We start from the raw sequence: 15562 nt of genomic DNA, 5'->3' as shown, positions 1-15562 counted from the left end.
CTTGTTTAAGTCAGGTCATGTGACCACCTGGCTCTGTTTGATTGGTCCAACGTCACCAGTGACTGCATCTGATTGGTGGAACGGAGTGAACGTCACCAGTGACTGTATTTGTTGAAACGCAGGCACTATGAAGGTCTGTCTGACAGACCAAAACAAACAAAGCGTGCATTAACAGATCGATAAAAAATAGTAGCGAGTAGCGGGCTGAATGTAGATAAAAGTAGCGGAGTAAAAGTAGCGTTTCTTCTCTATAAATATACTCAAGTAAAAGTAAAAGTATGTTGCAATAAAACTACTCTTAGAAGTACAATTTAACCCAAAAGTTACTCAAGTAGATGTAACGGAGTAAATGTAGCGCGTTACTACCCACCTCTGATTGTGTTTATGTGGTATGAAATAACCTTCATCAGCGCGCGACATTTTTTTATCCACTTCTTCCTCCGTAAATCTTGATACATATTGACGATGACCCGCCCTGCTATACTTCTGATTGGCTCTGAGCATTTTTCAGCATTTTTCGCCTGACCAATCAGAAAGAAGGGGCCGTCTAAGCATACCCGCCCCCAAAGTGCCAAAAAGAAACATGACAGCGCGAGGAGAGATGCCAGGAGTACACAGAGAGCGCGCAAAAAGGCACCACGCGCGCGCAAAAGGGTGTCGCACGCGCGCACGAAGTGGAGAATCAGCGCGTGATAACAGTTTTTATGCGCTCGGATTTTTGGCACTAATGTGACGCCATAGTATTTTCTCTTGTTTCATTGAAAATAAAACAGCAAAGTCCATTTGGCTGTCATCTGTTTTAATTATGAGACACAATTGTGTCAAAATCATGATTTTTTTTTCATGCTTGAAGTAAGAAATGATTACTTTAAAAAAGTAGTTTTATACTTGTGAGTGTTGATGACAAAGCTTTGCAACACTTGATATTCTAGTTGCAAGCATGTTTTACTCAATATAGGTCATCAAATCTCAGCAACAAGCTGTAATATCTTACTGAGATCATTTAGGAGCAAAACAAGTAAAACACTCTAACATAAAATCTGCTTAGTGAGAAGAATGATCTTATCAGACAGAAAATAAGCAAATATCACCCTTATTTGAGATATTTCATCTTACTTAGATTTCAGTTTTTGCAGTGTATGTGGCGTTAGTCGCACCTGATATCTCTCCTTGTTGTGGCGTGAAGGGCACGAGGAAGCTGACGGGCCTGAAGAGAGGATCCACGGTGTCCCGCGGGGCCACGGGCTCATTTGAGGCCTGTCGGAGAAAGTCGTGTCATAATCTCAGTTGCTAACGGAACATTTTCCGTGATTCCTGCACCCTACCACCACGTGGAAGGGGCTCTTAGGGATGTTCTGCCCTCCGAAGCGAATGGTGATGACGTATTTCCCAGGCTCGGGGGCCGTGTAGTAAATGTCGAAGGTCCCGTCGCGGTTCTCCACCACGTCCATGTCCAGCTCCATCCCTTGCGGGGTCAGGACCTTGCAGGTGACCTTGCCCTTGCCGGCGGCCTTGGCGTCCACGGTGATTACCGTGTCCTCCGAGGTCTGCAGTTTCTGAAGGCCCGCTGTTGTAGAACAAAAAAAAAGGTGTGAGCGCGTGCGGGGGGGAGAAGACGATTTTCCAGTTTAAAAAAAAAGGGGTCACTTACACACGCCGTGTCCTCCTATTGACACTGCAAAGGAAAAAGTCATGGTAGTTACTGCAGTAAAACTGCAAAGCATGTGAAATAGTGCTGATTGTATTCCACCAGGGTACGGTATTTTCCCGACTATAAGGCGCACTTAGAATCCTTCGACAGTGCGCCTTATAACCCGGTGCGCCTAATGTAAGGGATACGTTTGGTTGAGCTTACCCACCTCGAAGCTATTTTATTTGGTACATGGTGTAATGATAAGTGTGATCAGTAGATGGCAGTCAAACATAAGAGATACGTGTAGACTGCACTATGACGGCGATATGACTCAAGTAAACGACAACAACGTTTTATATGTTCCATTGAATATATAAAACATTACACACGGCGCTCAAAAATCTATCAAAATGGTTTAGTACGATTTTGGTAAGCTTGATGTGCTTCAACATAGGAGTATTATTACGGTGTGTGTATAAGGTAAGACATATTATCTGGCGTTTTGTTTCACAATATTATGCAAACGCAACTTTTTTTTACCTTCTGGTACCTGCTGATCTGTATTTGGGATCTGCATAAATCCTGAAAATTTGCACGAGTCCGCCTTTGTAATCTGTGCTGACACCGTAGTCGATAAGCTTCTTCTTTTCCTCTATCTTCTTGTTATGGGACATTCATCCTCCGCTGTTGCCATTTCTAATATAAAGTAGTGTAAAGTTATTACTTACCGTATTTTCCAGACTATAAGGCGCGCTTAAAATCAATTTTTTTTTTTTTTTTTTCATAAAGAAATACAATCATGTGTGCTTACGGACTATATCCCTGCAGACTGTATTGATCTATATTGATATAAAATGTATATATTGTGTTTTTTGTGTTGATTTAATAAAAAAATAATAATAATAATAATTTTTAGATTTTTATTTATTTTTTTCTATTTCTTGTGCGGCCCGGTACCAATCGGTGGTTGGGGACCACTGATGTAGACCACAAGAAGTCTTTTACATTTAGAAAATAATAATAATAATAATAATATGACTCCTTTAATGCGCCTTATGATCTGGTGCTCCTTATATATGAAAAAAGATCGAAAATAGACCATTCTTCAGCAGTGCGCCTTATAGACCGGTGCGCCTTATATATGAAAAAAGATAAAAAATAGACCATTCATTGGCAGTGTGCCTTATAATCCGGTGCGCTATATGTATGAAAAAAGATTTAAAAAATAGACCATTCATCGGCAGTGCGCCTTATAATCCGGTGCACCTTATATATGAAAAAAGATCAAAAATAGACCATTCATCGGCAGTACGCCTTATAATCCGGTGCGCTTTATATATGAAAAAAAATTAAGATGGACCATTCATCGGCAGTGCGTCCTATAATCCGGTGCGCCTTATATGTGAAAAAAGATCAAAAATAGACCGTTCATCGACAGTGCGCCTTATAATCCGGTGCGCTTTATATATGAAAAAAATCGAAAATAGACCATTCATCGGCAGTGCGCCTTATAATCCGGTGCGCTTTATATATGAAAAAGAATTAAGATGGACCATTCATCGGCAGTGCGCCTTATAATCCAGTGCGCTTTATATGTGAAAAAAGATCAAAAATAGACCGTTCATCGACAGTGCGCCTTATAATCCTGTGCGCTTTATATATGAAAAAAATCGAAAATAGACCATTCATCGGCAGTGCGCCTTATATATGAAAAAAGATAAAAAATAGACCATTCATCGGCAGTGTGCTTTATAATCCGGTACTCTTTATAATCCGGTGCGCTATATGTATGAAAAAAGATCAAAAATAGACCATTCATCGGCAGTGCCTTATAATCCGGTGCGCTATATGTATGAAAAAAGATAAAAAAAATAGACCATTCATCGGCAGTGCGCCTTATAATCCGGTGCACCTTATATATGAAAAAAGATCAAAAATAGACCATTCATCGGCAGTTCGCCTTATAATCCGGTGCGCTTTATATATGAAAAAAGATCAAAAATAGCCCATTCGTCGGCAGTGCGCTTTATAATCCAGTGCTCTTTATATATGAAAAAAGATCGAACATAGACCATTCATCGGCAGTGTGCCTCATATATGAAAAAAGATCAAAAATAGACCATTCATCGGCAGTGCGCTTTATAATCCGGTGCGCCTTATATATGAAAAAAGATTGAACATAGACCATTCATCGGCAGTGCGCCTTGTAATCTGGTGCGCTTTATAATCCGGTGCGCTTTATATATGAAAAAAGATCGAAAATAGACCACTCATCGGCAGTGCGCCTTATAATCTGGTGCGCTTTATAATCCGGTGCGCTTTATATATGAAAAAAGATGGAAAATAGACCATTCATTGGCAGTGCGCCTTGTAATCTGGTGCGCTTTATAATCCGGTGCGCTTTATATATGAAAAAAGATCGAAAATAGACCACTCATCGGCAGTGCGCCTTATAATCCGGTGCGCCTTATATATGAAAAAAGATGGAAAATAGACCATTCATCGGCAGTGCGCTTTATAATCCGGTGCGCTTTATATATGAAAAAAGATCAAAAATAGACCATTCATCGGCAGTGCGCCTTATAATCCGGTGCGCCCTATGTTCCAGAAAATACGCTACTCCTAGTTATTTAGATCATGATCACAGTACTCAACTGGTCTAAAATTGGAAGGAATGGAGGGTTGGATTCAACGCCATTTTAAAGTCAGTTTCATCTAAGCTGACCTTTTTATTGTTAGGATGAACAACTTTTATGGAGCACATCCTCCTGAGAACCAGCGTCAGGGCTACTTTTTTTATTTATTTTTTTAACGAAATTTACGACTCCGGGAAAAGAAATAGACCAAAAAAACAAATATCCACTAGCAGAGGAGGCCGGTCTGTCGTAAAAGTATTGCCGGACGCCCCGGTGGGATACGTCGTGGTCGTCTGGTTTACGACCCGATCAATACGCTCACCTGTGAGTCGACACTTGCTGGCGTCTCCCGTGGGGAGGGACTGGATGCGGTAAGGGGAGTAAGGAATCTCATCCCCTCCGTACTTGATGGTGATGGTGTACGGGCCGATGGAGTCCGGCACGTAGGACACGGTGTAGGTTCCGTCCCGGTTGTCCTGGATGCTGGCGTTCTTCGGCTTGCCCTCCGGGTCCTGTCAGTACATAGACGGCTTATTTTCGCATTTCGCGTTCAACTACTAAGGGCCTGGTTTACGAAGATCCAAACAGTCAATGAAATAGTGTTTTTTTACAGTTTGTCCCTCATAATGTTGACAAAAAAATAGAATGATAATTGACACAATATGTTACTGCATATGTCAGCAGACTAATTAGGAACCTTTGTATACACACAGTATATATATGTATGTAAGTGTATGTTGATGTATATATATATATATATATATATATATATATATATATATATATATATATATATATATACACAGTATATATATATATATAAGTGTATGTTGATGTATATATATTTAATTACCGATATCGATATCAACCGATACCAATATCAACCGATATATACAGTCGTGGAATTAACACATTATTATGCCTAATTTGGACAACCAGGTATGGTGAAGATAAGGTACTTTTAAAAAAAAAATTAATAAAATAAAATAAGATAAATAAATGAAAAACATTTTCTTGAATAAAAAAGAAAGTAAAACAATATAAAAACAGTTACATAGAAACTAGTAGTTTATGAAAATGTGTAAAATTAACTGTTAAAGGTTAGTACTATTAGTGGACCACAATCATGTGTGCTTACGGACTGTATCCCTTGCAGACTGTATTGATATATATTGATATATAATGTAGGAACCACAATATTAATAACAGAAAGAAACAACCCTTTTGTGTGAATGAGTGTAAATGGGGGAGGGAGGTTTTTTGGGTTGGTGCACTAATTGTAAGTGTATCTTGTGTTTTTTATGTTGATTTAATACAAAAAAGTAAATTAAAAGAAAACGATACCGATTATTAAAAAACGATACCGATAATTTCCGATATTACATCTCTAATATATATATATATATATATACATTTACACTCATTCACACAAAAGGGTTGTTTCTTTCTGTTATTAATATTCTGGTTCCTACATTATATATCAATATATATCAATACAGTCTGCAAGGGATACAGTCCGTAAGCACACATGATTGTGCGTGCTGCTGGTCCACTATTAGTACTAACCTTTAACAGTTAATTTTGCTCATTTTCATTAATTACTAGTTTCTATGTAACTGTTTTTGTACTGTTTTACTTTCTTTTTTATTCAAGAAAATGTTTTTCATTTATTTATCTTATTTTATTTAATGAATTATTTTTTTAAAAGTACCTTATCTTCACCATACCTGGTTGTCCAAATTAGGCATAATAATGTGTTAATTCCATGACTGTATATATGGGTTGATATTGGTATCGGTTGATATCGGTGTCGGTAATTAAATATATATACATCAACATACACTTACATACATATATACTGTGTATGTATATATATGTATATATATATATATATATATATATATATATATATATATATATATATATATATATATATATATATATATACATCAAAAAAAAAATATATATATATATACACATACACAATATATATATATACATATATATATATATATATATATATATATATATATATACATATACATCAACATACACTTACATACATATATATATATATATATATATATATATATATATATGTATGTAAGTGTATGTTGATGTATATATATATATATATATATGTATATATATATATATATATATATATATATATATATATATATATGTATGTAAGTGTATGTTGATGTATATATATATATATATATATATATATATATTGTGTATATATATATATTTTTATTTTTTATTTTTTATTTATATATATATGTATCTGTTTATATATGTTTTATTTTATTTCTGATGATTATTATTATTAATGTATTATTATTTCTTTTTTTGTTTATTTAATTGATGTATTTGTAGATGCTACTTTGTTTTTTTTTGCTGTTTCTTTCTTGGGATATAAACAAAAAATATTTTGACATTTAGGGCAGAAAACAGATATATGATGTAATGGATAGGAATGTCTGATGCTGGATGTCAATAAAAAAAAAAATGAAAAGAACAACAACAAAAAACATGTTCCCCATACTAAAGTGCTACCAAATATCGGTATAAGGACAACACCAGTCCACGTTTCGTAAAAACGGGCCCCTAGCTCGTTTCGACGTGGGACTGACCAGAATCTGCACGGTCAGCAGTCCCTCTCCGGCGTCGCGGGCGTCGATGGTGAACTCAACAGGGAGGCTCGCCGACACGCCTTTGCTGTCCAGACCGGGGCCGCTGGCACGGACTTTGCTGGCGTCGTGCCCGGGCTGAGACATTACCTTGAAAGGACTGTTGATGGCAGAGATAATACGGGGGAAGGGGGGGGAGGATGAATACACAGAACACTTCTGGCTGGCAGATAATAGACCACAAGCTGGTGCTGATGATGAATGGTTCAAGGTGTATAAAAAGAACGGAGACCGGGCCCCAAAAAATGCGAGGACACATCTGCTTAACAAGCTCCGCATATTCTATTATTCCACTATCTCAAAGGTCCCAGAGTACGCCGAATGTATTTTTCAATGATGTCTTAACCGCGTCCCCGGAGCCTTTTTAGCAGCAAACATGAGGAAGGGACATTATCTCTCTCACTTGCTTGTTCCACTTTTGGCAGAAGGAACCCTTTTGAAGTCTAGGGCAGTGTTTTTCAACCACTGTGGTCACCTAATTGGTCCCAATTTTTTGTTTTTTTTTGCAAATCAATAATTATAATAATTAGAGATGGCCGATAAATGCTTTAAAACGTAATATCGGAAATTATCGGTATCGGTTTCAAAAAGTAAAATGTATGACTTTTTTAAAACGCCGCTGTGTACACGGACGTAGGGAGAAGTACGGAGCGCCAATAAACCTTAAAGGCACTGCCTTTACGTGCCGGCCCAATCACATAATATCTACAGCTTTTCACACACACAAGTGAATGCAAGGCATATTTGGTCAACAGCCATATAGGTCACACTGAGGGTGGCCGTATAAACAACTTTAACACTGTTACAAATGTGCGCCACACTGTGAACCCACACCAAACAAGAATGACAAACACATTTCGGGAGAACATCCGCACCGTAACACAACATAAACACAACAGAACAAATACCCAGAACCCCTTGCAGCACTAACTCTTCCGGGACGCTACAATATACACCTTGTTATATTGGAAAACTTTGTGACATTGTTTAATGCAGTGGTCCCCAACCTTTGTGTAGCTACGGACCGGTCAACGCTTGAAAATGTGTCCCGCGGACCGGGGGGTGGGGGGGGGGGGGTGATTTTTTTTTTAATTTAATTTTTTGTTTTGTTTTTTATAAAGAAATACAATCATGTGTGCTTACGGACTGTATCCCTGCAGACTGTATTGATATACATTGATATATAGTGTATATATAGTGTATATATTGTGTTTTTATGTTGATTTAATAAAAAAAATTTTTTTTTTCCTTGTGCGGCCCGGTACCAATCGGTACCGGTCCACGGCCCGGTGGTTGGGGACCACTGGTTTAATGCATCCAGCGGGGCATCACACAACAAAATTAGGCATAATAATGTGTTAATTCCACGACTGTATATATCGGTATCGGTTGATATCGGAATCGGTAATTGGACAATATCGGAATATCGGATATTGGCAAAAAAAAGCCATTATCGCACATCTTTGATAATAATGTGCCGTTGCTTAGTGTGTGTGTGCTGTGTAGAGCTCGGCAGGGTAACCACGTAACACTCCGTGTCAGTAGGTGGCAGTGCTTTGGAAAAGTCGGAATGCGTCGGGTGAGACGAGGATGGTTTTGTCGTGACCACAGCGGGAGGCAGGGTGCAGGTAAAAAGGTATGTAATGCTTAAACAAAAAATTAACCAAAAAGGGAAAGGGAAAGGGAAAAGGCGATGGCTGTGCACGACGAAAGTAGAACTGAACTGGCTACAAAGTAAACAGGAACAAAATGCTGGACGACAGCAAAAACTTAACGGCGTCCACAAAGTACATCCGTACATGACATGACAATCAACAATGTCCACACAGATAAGGATAGCAACAAGGTAAATAGTAGAGATGTCCGATAATGGCTTTTTTGCCGATATAGCCCAACTCTTAATTACCGATACCGATATATACAGTCGTGGAATTAACACATTATTATGCCTAATTTTGTTGTTGCTGGATGCATTAAACAATGTAACAAGGTTTTCCAAAATAAATCAACTCAAGTTATGAAAAAGAAAATTCCAACGTGGCACTGCCATATTTATTATTGAAGTCACAAAGTGCATTATTTTTTTTAACATGCCTCAAAACAGCAGCTTGGAATTTGGGACATGCTCTCCCTGAGAGAGCATGAGGAGGTTGAGGTGGGTGGGGTTGGGGTGGCGGAGTATAGGGGTAGCGGGGGGTGTATATTGTAGCGTCCCGGAAGAGTTAGTGCTGCAAGGGATTCTGGGTATTTGTTCTGTTGTGTTTATGTTGTGTTACGGTGCGGATGTTCTCCCGAAATGTGTTTGTCATTCTTGTTTGGTGTGGGTTCACAGTGTGGCGCATATTTGTAACAGTGTTAAAGTTGTTTATACGGCCACCCGCAGTGTGACCTGTATGGCTGTTGACCAAGTATGGCTTGCATTCACTCGTGTGTGTGAAAAGCCGTAGATATTATGTGATTGGGCCGGCACGCAAAGGCAGTGCCTTTAAGGGTTATTGGCGCTCTGTACTTCTCCCTACGTCCGTTAAAAAGTCATACATTTTACTTTTTGAAACCGATACCGATAATTTCCGATATTACATTTTAAAGCATTTATCGGCCGATAATATCGGCAGTCCGGTATTATCGGACATCTCTAGTAAATAGCCTTGCTTGCTAACACAAGGCAGGTGCGGGGGAATAGCGCTCAAAGGAAGACGTGAAACTGCGACAGGAAAACACCAACAAAACAGGAAGTTCCACCAAAATAACAGCGCAAGACAGGAACTAAAGCACCACACACAGGAAGACACAAACAAACTCAAAATAAGACACGACGACATGGTGGAGTTTCATTTTTTTAAACCTTTTCTGCTGGTGGTGTGCCTCTGGGGGTTTTTTTTATAGAAAAAAATGTGCCTTGCCTCATAAAAGGTTGTAAAAAAAACTGGTCTAGGGGCTTTGCAGCTATGGATTATTTTATTAATTATTGATTAGTTTGATTGAGTGATCGGATAAAACCGACTTCATTACCGCAATGTGTTTTAGGGAAGGTAATAAAACATTTTATTGCTCGCGATAGCCTTGTCGTTTCTAATAAACGCACATCGTCAGCATTGAAATGGCACTTTTTAACAAGTGTGCATTAAAGTCGAATACAAAAATAGAACAAAGTCAGTTGTCCCCCTGCACACGGATAATGGCACCCGCTCCATTGCCAGGGCCGTGCGGAAACTATGGATGTGTGTTAAAAGTTTTCGAAGCTTGATTAGCCCTCCGAAGACAAAGCTACGAACAATAGGAGACCGCCGCTCCCAGTCTGTGGAACGCTCTCCCTGACCACCTGAGGGCACCACAGACTGTTGATGCTTTTAAAAAAGGCTTAAAAACCCTTCTTTTTAAAAAAGCCTTTTTTTAGATGTATGCATACTAGTTCTAGCTATTTGGCTGTTCTAGTTTTTATTTATTTTTTTTTATTATTTTTTTTATTATCTTTTTATTTTTTATTTTTTTAATACACTGTAGCACTTTGAGGTTGTTTACTCAATGTAAAGTGCTTTTTACAAATAAAATCTATTATTATTATTATTATTATTGATGCAATGCAAATGTCAAACGGTTAATGCGGGGGTCTGCAACCTGCGGCTCTTTAGTGGCTCCCTGGAGCTTTTTCAAAAATGTATGAAAATAGAAAAAGACGAAGGGAAAAAATATATTTTTGTTTTAATATGGTTTCTGTAGGAGGACAAACATGACACAAACCTTCCTATTTGTTAGAAATCCCACTGTTTATATTAAACATGATTCTCTGATGAGAGAATTTGGCGAGCGCCGTTTTGTCCTACTAATTTTGCCGGTCCTTGAACTCACCGTAGTTTGTTTACATGTATAACTTTCTTTCAACGCTGCCACAGAAAGACATATTTTACGCCACTCCTTCTTTGTCTCGTGTTGTCCACCAAACGTTGAGGAATGCTCATCAAACACTTATTTGGAACATCCCACAGGTGAACAGGCTAATTGGGAACAGGTGGGTGCCATGATTGGGTATAAAAGCAGCTTCCATGAAATTCACAAACAATGATGGGGCGAGGGTCACCACTTTGTCAACAAATTGTTTAGGAACAACATTTATCAACCAGCTGTTGCAAGGAATTTAGGCATTTCACCATCTACGGTCCGTAATATCACCAAATGGTTCAGAAAATCTGGAGAAATCACTGCACGTAAGCGGCAATGCCAGGCGGTACTGCGTCAAAAAGTGACATCAGTGTGTAAAGGATATCACCACATGGGCTGAGGAACACTTCAGAAAACCACTGTCAGTAACTACAGTGTGTCGCTACATCTGTAAGTGCAAGTTAAAACTCTACTAAGCAAAGTGAAAGCCATTTATCAACAACACCCAGAAACGCCGCCGGCTTCGCTGGGCCCGAGCTCATCTAAGATGGACTGATGCAAAGTGGAAAAGTGTTCTACGGTCTGACGAGTCCACATTTCAAATTGTTTTTGGAAACTGTGGACGTCGTGTCCTACGGACCAAAGAGGAAAAGAACCATCCGGACTGTTATAGGCGCAAAGTGTAAAAGCCAGCATCTGTGATGGTATGGGGGTGTATTAGTGCCCAAGGCCTGGGTAACTTACACATCTGTGAAGGCACCATTAATGCTGAAAGGTACATACAGGTTTTGGAGCCACATATGTTGCCATCATGGACGCCCCTGCTTATTTCAGCAAGACAATGCCAAGCCACGTGTTACAACAGTGTGGCTTCATAGTAAAAGAGTGCGGGTACTAAACTGGCCCGCCTGCAGTCCAGACCTGTCTCCCATTGAAAATGTGTGGCCGATTATGAAGCCTAAAATACCACAACAGAGACCCCCGGACTGTTGAACAACTTAAGCTGTACATCAAGCAAGAATGGGAAAGAATCCCACCTGAGAAGCTTAAAAAATGTGTCTCCTCAGTTCCCAAACGTTTACTGAGTGTTGTTAAAAGGAAAGGCCATGTAACACAGTGGTGAAATGTAATGATTATTTGCAAAAAAAAATAGAATAGGCTTGTTCCCACTAGGGCTTAAGTGGTCTAAATTGGACGTTGGACAACACAGACAAAGCAAAGGTGAAATGTGACCCATACAGGTTTGGATGAATGCATACCTACGGGGGACCTCCTGTTCTGCGTACTTGACTGCCACAGTGTAAGGTCCGTCCTGGGCGGGTGTGTAGTGAACCGTGTGGGTTCCGTCGCCATTGTTTTTCACTCCCACCGGCTCCATGGTGCCTTGGGGAGTCAAACGTTAGAGGTCTAAGATCTGTTTATTTTCCCAGCCGTCTTGGATTTACCTGTCGGCCCGTAGAGTTTCACGTCCAGCGGCGCCTGTCCGGCCTGAGTGCAGTCCACTGTGAAGGTTTGGGGGATGTGCGCTCTCACTCCGGAACCCAAACCGGGCCCGGAGCACTTCACCTTGCTGGGGTCCACCGGGTCCCGCACCGGCACCTTGAAGGGACTGCCGGGGATGGGGTGCCCGCCGTAGTTGATGTTGACGTCGTATTCTCCGGCCGTGAACGGCACGTATTCCACGCTGCAGCTTCCGTCTTTGTTGTCTTTGCAGGATATTTGGGCCTCGGATGCGCCCTCGATGGTCAGCCCTAAACCTCCGGTGCCGGCTCCCCTGTTGACAAACCAAACGATTCCTTTAGTCGACCAAGACGCCATTGATTATTGTCAACTGTTATATCTACCGGGTTTCCACGGTGAAACAGTTAGGCTTGTTGGTTATCCCTCCCTCTAGACCCGGTCCGAAGGCCCTGACTCGGGTTGGATCACATCCTTCCATCACCGACACTCTGAAGGGACTCTTGGGTACGGGCACGTCGTCGTACCGCACCTCAATCAGATGCATGCCTGCACACAAACACATGATTACTGGGGACGAGCGATATGTGCTCTATATAAACGCACTCTGGCGGGATATTAGTTAAAGTTAAAGTACCAATGATTGTCACACACACACTAGGTGTGGTGAAATGTGTCCTCTGCATTTGACCCTTCCCCTTGATTACCCCTTGGGAAGGGAGGGGAGCAGTGGGCAGCACCGGTGCCGCGCCCGGGAATCATTTTTGGTGATTTAACCCCCAATTCCAACCCTTGATGCTGAGTGCCAAGAAGGGAGGTAATGGGTCCCATTTTTATAGTCTTTGGCATGACTCGGCCGGGGTTTCAACTCACAACCTACCGATCTCAGGGCGGACACTCTAACCACTAGGCCACTGAGTATTTGTGCCGCTAGCAAGAATGCTACATTGCGCTAACAAACGAAATACGATTTTTTTTTAAATAAAAACCATCGACCTGATACTGATCATGTATTTGGTGTTATTACTGACGATAGTCGTATCGATGTGCACCCACCTTTTGTGTACATTTAAGAGCTCTAGCTTGTGGTTAGCGGTTAGCCTAGCCTCCTACAATGTAGCATATTTAACTTGTTATGGTACTTGTAAGAAAACTACTTTGTTTGCTGCCATTGAAGCGAGGGTTACTGACTTAAACGCGGCTTTGCGCCTCTGGCGGATATTAGCCGCGAGCAAGAATGCTACATTGCGTTCTTTCGCTTGTCGCTAAGAACGTGACATCTACATGCGTTATCGCGATTTAAAGATAGCGTCAAACGCTATTGTCAGTCACGTTTATATCATTTATATTACCCCTAAAAATCAGTCTAAAAATAGAAAGTAGTTAAAGGGGCAGAATTGGTCATCGCACTGCTGATACGACATTTTTTATCACTAGCATTATCGGACAAAAACACAAGATGGCGGTGTAAACATATCAATTAAATATTCAAACCGTTTCCTACTATTGGCTCGGATTTAAATCCTGAGTTTGTAAACAATAACAAACTAATTAAGATTTGTTATAAATATTGACCTAATACTGATCATTTAATTGGTGTTACTACTGTCGATGGTTGTATCGATGTGTGCCCACCTTTTGTGTACATTTAAAAGGTTAGTGGTTAGCCTAGCCTCCTACAGTGTAGCATATTTAGCTTGTTATGATACTTGTAAGAAAACTACTTTGTTTGCTGCCATTGAAGCGAGGGTTACTGACTTAAACGCGGCTTTGCACTCTGGCGGGATATTAGCCGCTAGCAAGAATGCTACATTGCCCCAACAAACGAAATACGATTTTTTTTTAAATAAAAAACATCGACCTAATACTGATCATTTATTTGGTGTTACTACTGTCGATAGTTGTATCGATGTGTGCCCACCTTTTGTGTACATTTAAGAGCTCTAGCTTGCGGTTAGCGGTTAGCATAGCTTCCTACAATGTAGCATATTTAGCTTGTTATGATACTTGTAAGAAAACTACTTTGTTTGCTGCCATTGAAGCGAGGGTTACTGACTTAAAAGCGGCTTTGCACCTCTGGCGGGATATTAGCCGCTAGCAAGAATGCTACATTGCGCTAACAAACAAAATAAGATTTTTTTTAAATAAAAAATATCGACCTGATACTGATCATTTATTTGGTGTTACTACTGTCGATAGTTGTATCGATGTGTGCCCACCTTTTGTGTACATTTAAGAGCTCTAGCTTGCGGTTAGCGGTTAGCATAGCCTCCTACAATGTAGCATATTTAGCTTGTTATGATACTTGTAAGAAAACTACTTTGTTTGCTGCCATTGAAGCGAGGGTTACTGACTTAAAAGCGGCTTTGCACCTCTGGCGGGATATTAGCCGCGAGCAAGAATGCTACATTGCGTTCTTTCGCTTGTCGCTAAGAACGTGACATCTACATGTGTTATCGCGATTTAAAGATAGTGTCAAACGCTATTGTCAGTCACGTTTATATCATTTATATTACCCCTAAAAATCAGTCTAAAAATAGCAAGTAGTTAAAGGGGCAGAATTGGTCATCGCACTGCTGATACGACATTTTTTATCACTAGCATTATCGGACAAAAACACAAGATGGCGGTGTAAACATATCAATTAAATATTCAAATCGTTTCCTACTATTGGCTCGGATTTAAATCCTGAGTTTGTAAACAATAACAAACTAATTAAGATTTGTTATAAATATCAACCTAAAACTGATCATTTAATTGGTGTTAACTACTGTCGATAGTCGTATCGATGCGCCCACCTTTTGTGTACATTTAAGAGCTCTAGCTTGCGGTTAGCGGTTAGCCTAACCTCCGACAATGTAGCATATTTAGCTTTTTACGATACTTGTAAGAAAACTACTTTGTTTGCTGCCATTGAAGCGAGGGTTACTGACTTAAACGCGGCTTTGCACTCTGGCGGGATATTAGCCGCTAGCAAGAATGCTACATTGCGCTAACAAACGAAATTAGATTTTTTTTCAAATAAAAAACATCGACCTGATACTGATCATTTATTTGGTGTTATTACTGTCGATTGTTGTATCGATGTGTGCCCACCTTTTGTGTACATTTAAGAGCACTAGCTTGCGGTTAGCGGTTAGCCTAGCCTCCTACAGTGTAGCATAGCTTCCTACAATGTAGCATATTTAGCTTGTTATTATACTTGTAAGAAAACTACTTTGTTTGCTGCCATTGAAGCGAGGGTTACTGACTTAAAAGCG

At 39.9% G+C, this 15562-nt stretch overlaps 1 protein-coding gene across 2 annotated transcripts in view; it reads right to left on the bottom strand.

Moving 5' to 3' along the window:
* LOC133571999 (filamin-C-like) overlaps nucleotides 1-15562 on the bottom strand; it is a 129870-nt gene that overhangs the window by 37069 nt on the left and 77239 nt on the right. For both annotated transcript variants that reach the window (XM_061924580.1, XM_061924581.2), the window contains 8 exons: nucleotides 12689-12851; nucleotides 12290-12618; nucleotides 12104-12227; nucleotides 6909-7065; nucleotides 4592-4781; nucleotides 1652-1675; nucleotides 1326-1567; nucleotides 1158-1257 (listed from right to left, as the gene is read on the bottom strand). In XM_061924580.1, coding sequence (XP_061780564.1) covers nucleotides 1158-1257; nucleotides 1326-1567; nucleotides 1652-1675; nucleotides 4592-4781; nucleotides 6909-7065; nucleotides 12104-12227; nucleotides 12290-12618; nucleotides 12689-12851 — 1329 coding nt within the window. The remainder of the gene's footprint in view (nucleotides 1-1157; nucleotides 1258-1325; nucleotides 1568-1651; nucleotides 1676-4591; nucleotides 4782-6908; nucleotides 7066-12103; nucleotides 12228-12289; nucleotides 12619-12688; nucleotides 12852-15562) is intronic.

This window comes from Nerophis lumbriciformis, linkage group LG29 (genome assembly GCF_033978685.3).
Source record: "Nerophis lumbriciformis linkage group LG29, RoL_Nlum_v2.1, whole genome shotgun sequence".
NCBI lineage: Eukaryota > Metazoa > Chordata > Actinopteri > Syngnathiformes > Syngnathidae > Nerophis > Nerophis lumbriciformis.
Note: the sequence above shows the minus strand (reverse complement) of the source record. Positions and strands in the feature narration are given on the sequence as shown.